The sequence below is a fragment of the Protobothrops mucrosquamatus genome, unplaced genomic scaffold (assembly GCF_001527695.2).
Source record: "Protobothrops mucrosquamatus isolate PMUCROS unplaced genomic scaffold, P.Mucros_1.0 scaffold10516, whole genome shotgun sequence".
NCBI classification, from domain to species: Eukaryota; Metazoa; Chordata; class Lepidosauria; order Squamata; family Viperidae; genus Protobothrops; species Protobothrops mucrosquamatus.
In genome coordinates, this window is record NW_015396302.1 from 3539 (window position 1) to 8450 (window position 4912).

General features: G+C 59.6%; 1 protein-coding gene across 1 annotated transcript in view; it reads left to right on the forward strand.

The window, feature by feature from the left end:
* Window positions 1-2265, forward strand: part of LOC107301183 (sodium-dependent proline transporter-like) — a gene marked incomplete at its 5' end in the record, with an annotated part of 5728 nt that extends 3463 nt beyond the window's left edge. The window contains 4 exons of the mRNA XM_015830442.1: window positions 87-186; window positions 1481-1599; window positions 1721-1894; window positions 2113-2265. Of these exons, the coding sequence (XP_015685928.1) occupies window positions 87-186; window positions 1481-1599; window positions 1721-1894; window positions 2113-2265 (546 nt within the window). The remainder of the gene's footprint in view (window positions 1-86; window positions 187-1480; window positions 1600-1720; window positions 1895-2112) is intronic.
* Window positions 2266-4912: the final 2647 nt, after the last annotated feature.

A 4912-nucleotide genomic window follows, 5' to 3' on the forward strand; every position in this document is an offset into this window, starting at 1 on the left:
GATTTGGGAGGTCCAGGCCGGCTCTGCCCACTTTTCCAGGACTCTGCCCAGGTTGGTGCCAGGCGTTTGTGGCTTTCCTCTTCCAGGGCGGCATTTACTGGTTCACCCTGATCGATGCCTACAGCACCAGCTTCGGCCTCATCATTGTGGCTCTCTTCATGTGCCTCGGAGTGGCCTTCTTCTACGGTGAGTCCGCGTGGGGTGAGCAAGCCGTGCCAGGCGGCCAATGGCTTCCCAGGGAGGGTCCCCTCCTGTGGGACTGTCTAGGAGTCTCTCTTCACCACTAACCAGCATACGTGGTTTGTTCATGTGCCAAGGACCTTTGGTCTCTGTCAGGTCAGGCTTCCCTTCCCTCAGTGTAAAAAGTGGAAGTAAGTAGTGAATAGGCTGGAATTCACCCCATCGAGCATTGCTGACATGTGGGGTCCTGGGTGCTCCCTGAGCTGGGAGAGTCTCTTGCAGACGTTTCACGACCAGACTAGGGAACATCATCAATGCTAGAAGGGAGGTGGGTTTGCAGAGAGGAGGAGGAGGAGAAGGAAGAGGAGGAGGATCATGGGGTCTATTGCCCTCTGTGAGAGGACCCAACTAGGGAACATTGTCAGTGCTAGAAGGAAGTGATGGAGGAGGAGGAGGAGGAGGAAGGACTGTGGGGTCCTTGATGCTCTCTGTGCTTGGCTGTTTCTTGCAGACGTTTCACGACCAGACTAGGGAACATCATCAATGCTAGAAGGGAGGTGGGTTTGCAGAGAGGAGGAGGAGGAGGAGAAGGATCATGGGGTCTATTGCCCTCTGTGAGAGGACCCGACTAGGGAACATCGTCAGTGCTAGAAGGAAGTGATGGAGGAGGAGGAGGAGGAGGAGGAGGCAGCCATTGGTGCTCTCTGAGCTAGGTTGCAGACATTTCATTATCCAGCTGGGTAACGTCAACAGTGTTGGGAAGGAGAGAGGTTTTCCCCCTCTCTCCTTTTTCACTAAAATGCAAAGCATCGGGCCTTGAAGGCAAGGCTTCCCAGCCATAGCATCTAATCTGTGGACTTCAACTCCCAGAATTCCCCAGCCAGTCATGAATGAAAGAGTTGGAGGAGACCAGAAGGATCGCCTAGTCCAGTATTTCTCGACCTTGACAACTTTAATATGTGTGGACTTCAACTCCCAGAATTCCTCAGCCAGCCATGCTTCCTCAGCCACCCATGCTGGCTGGGGAATTCTGGGAGTCGAAGTCCACGCGGCCTTAAAGTGCCGGGCTGTTTCCTAAATTAATCTGGACTGGGACAGCTTGGGTTCAGAAAAAAAACCAAAGATGGCAATTGCTTCCTCTTTCGCCCTGGATCAGAAAACCAGGCAGTGGCTGTGCGCAACATGCTGTCATCCGGCCGAGGGGCGGTGTGGGATGCGTGAAAGAAACCCGAAGCAAGGGGGGGCGGACTGGCAAGGGTGCTTCCCCACAGCCGTGCGCTACCCATTTCCTTTCCGGCAGGCGTGAACCAGTTTTGCCAAGACATTGTCGACATGATCCGGCTGTGCCCGCCCTGGTGCAGGCAGCTGGTGCCGTACTTCAAGGCCTGCTGGGTGATCTTCACGCCGGGCATGCTGACGGTAGGCCAGGCGTGGGCTTTGCGGTCTTCCTGCCCCCACAGCTCTTATGGGGAGAGTCTGGGCAGCAGTGGGGTGTCCTCCCACCCCTTTGCCATCCTTGTCCTCTCTGCTCCCTTCACAGTTCATTCTCCTCTACATCTTCATGGACCTGTCAGGCACCACACTGCACTACGGAGCATACCGGTTCCCGCGCTGGGGCCAGGCGCTGGGTGTCTGCATGGGGGTGCTGAGCTGCATTCAGATTCCGCTTTGGGCTGGCATTGCCCTCTGCAAGGAGTCCGGGACACTGGTTGCTGTGAGTCGGGGAGAGCACCCAGTGGGTCGCGGGATGGGGCCAGCTTCCGGGAAGCGGACACACTGTCCGGGCTGTGTGGAGAGCCCACGCCCTCTCGCCTCTCCCGAAATCCCCTGGTGCACATCCACTTGGGACTTTTCCTGGCGATCCCCTCGATAGCGGAGGTGGGCAGTTGGGCATCTGGCCCAGCGAGCAAGTCTCCTGTCCTGTCGTTGCAGCGGTTCAGGAAAGCCATCCGACCTCTGAACTCCTGGCGTTCTGCAAGTGGCCGTGAGCTGTCCCACCAGGTCATCGACGTTCCCTACACTGTGAACTTGACGGACAGCGACTTCACGGGCAGTTGGCAACTGCCAGATCGCAGCGAGGCCTGATTCTGTGGGGCCCACGGAGGAGGCATCTGTGCCGGTCCACTTACGACCTGGACCTGACCAGCCACCTTTTCCATCCTTTGGAGGGGCCTGCAGTCAGAGCAACGCTGCGGAAGTGATGCTGCTGCTGCTGGCCGGGAGGGCCGGCCTTGAGGATGCTGGGGCCCCCATGTCCGCCCCCCACAAGAGAAGCCTGGGGGCTGGGACAGGGTGGTTGCTGTGCTGCTCCATGAGGCAGTGATTCTCGGCTGCGGCAGCCTCCCGGGGTGGGCCTGCCCTGTCTCCGAAATCAAAGAGGCCCCTGGTGCTTTGTGCCCTGTGGAAGTCCTCCTCCCCTGCCCAGAGTATGGGAAGTCCTCAACTTACGACTATGATCGAGCCCCAAATGCCGGTTGCTAGGCAAGACAGTTGTTAAAGTGAGCCTTGCCCCATTTTACAACCTTTCTTGCCACAGTTGCTAAGTGAATCACTGCAGTTGTTAAGTTAGGAACACGGTTGACAAGTGGATCTAGATTCCCCCCATGGACTTTGCCGGTCGGAAGGTCGCAAAAGGGGATCACACCGCAACCGTCCTAAGTACATGCCAGTTGCCAAGTGTCCGAATTTTCATCACGTGACCACAGGGACACAGCAACTGTCCTAAGTGGGAAAAACGGACGCGAGTCACTTTTTTCAGTGCTGCTCGGTTATTTACAAATGGTCGTAAGTCGAGGACTTCCTGTACGCCCTCCACTTGGCGCCTCACTTTGGAATCAGCTCACGGCAGCCTCCTTTCCACCCCGGCAGGAGGTTCCCAGCGCCGCCCTGGGCTGGCTCAGCCTCCCGCACTGCCTCTTGTGCTGCAGCCCCAGACAAAGCGGCAACATCTGCCTGCTGGCCACAGCTGGGTGACAGAAAGACCAGGGACAGGAATGGACATGGGCAACGGACCCTTTGGGCAGAGACCCCTGGATGGACAAAGCCACACACACATCGTTTTTCTAGAGAGTCTTCTTACAGGTGCTCCCGGCACCCACTGAGGCTGCACAGGAAGACACTACACAATCTTGCCAAGCGTGTCCTCCCTCCTCCCCACACATGGGGTGCTTTCCAAAGAATCGCCCTCTGTAAAGGGCGGTGGGGAGAACCACAAACTCGAGCATTTTTAGAGACCCTTCTGGAAACCAGACAAATAAACCTGTTGTGCCTACGTGGGAAGGACAAGGAGCCGTTGCGTGTGCTGCATGTTGTGTCCCCAGGCTGGTGTCCCTGTCGGGGAATCTGGGCTCTTTGGCACGGGACCTTCTGGCCAGTGGCGGAGAGTTCCGCCGGCCAAGAAGGCAGGATTGTTGCCTAGGAAAACACCCCCAGGCCCTTAAGAGGAAAGAAAGGCCATCTCTTGGTTGGGCCCGGGAGGGGGGGGCAACAGTGCTTCTGGCCGCCCCCGCAGCCATCCCAGAAGGACACCACACGGTCGAACTTATTAAAATAGTCTACATGCTTTATTAGATTCAAAACAGTTTTACGAAAAGCAGCTGGCTGGCCCAAAGAGCTGCCCCCCTGCAGCCGCCTTGCTGGCCGGACGGCCGCCTTCCTCCTTGCCCTGAGACCCAGCGCGAGGGGCTCCCGCACGGCCACTCTGGCTGGTCCAGGAGGCAGCCAGGAGCCCGAAGCGTCGCCATCCTCTACCCGGCTGCACCGACCAGCCACGACGGCCGCAAAGCTTTGGTTCTGCGCCAGAGGGGCGGCTGCGGTCCAGGGGCGCCTGTCGAGGTGACCCTGCTCCAGCCGCCCGGAGGAGAGCGGCGGGCAGAAGGGGGGCAGCGGGTGCAAGCCATGCGCAGCCAAGCAGGGCACTCTGGCCCCAGGAGGCCCCCCCAGCAAAGAGCGTCTCTCTGTCACCACGGGGCGAATCTGGTTCGGTGGAGGACAGCACAGGGCGGCTTGCCCGGTCCTTCCCCGTCCGCCAGCTACTTCCGGGGCTTCTTGAAGATCTTAAGCGGGAACTTCTTCTTCCCGGGGCCTGAGTCGGTCTCCTCGCCGGTGGAGCCACTGTCCTCCTCACCTGCCGCGCCCGTCTTCTTGGCCGCCAGGTGTGGGATGCGGCTGTTCGCCTTGCCGGACAGGAGGGAGAGTGTGGTGCGGCCGTTGGCGGGCGGCGAGGGGGTGTCGGGCTCGGTGGAACTGGGGCTGTGTGACCGAGAGGAGTCCCTCGAACGGGCCCCCACCGGGCCCAGCTCCCCCAGGCTGGCCGCCTTCTCCAGCCCACCGTGGTGGTTGAGCACCGGCACCTTCTTCATCGTCAGCGGGCTCTCCGACTCGCCGGACTCCGTTTGGTACTGCTGTTCCTCGGCCGACTTGTTCAGCAGGCCGGGACGCAACTTGGGCATGGAAATGGCCGCCCGTGGGTGGTCACTCAGGTGCGGGATGGAGGAGTCCGAATCCGAGTGGACCAGGTCCCTAGAGGGAGGGGGCAGATGAGAAGAGGTAAGTCTGTGGGTCTGGAAGGACCCCAACCCACGCCCTCGCATGCGGTGGCACCTGGAAGCGGCTGCCTTCCAACGCCCCCCCTCCCCAGTTCCTTCCTAGTGTGAGCGCTGGACTGCCTCTGGGTCTGCAAGCAGCTTCCCCCATGGCACCCTCAAAGACCCCCCCCCGTAGGCTGATGCGC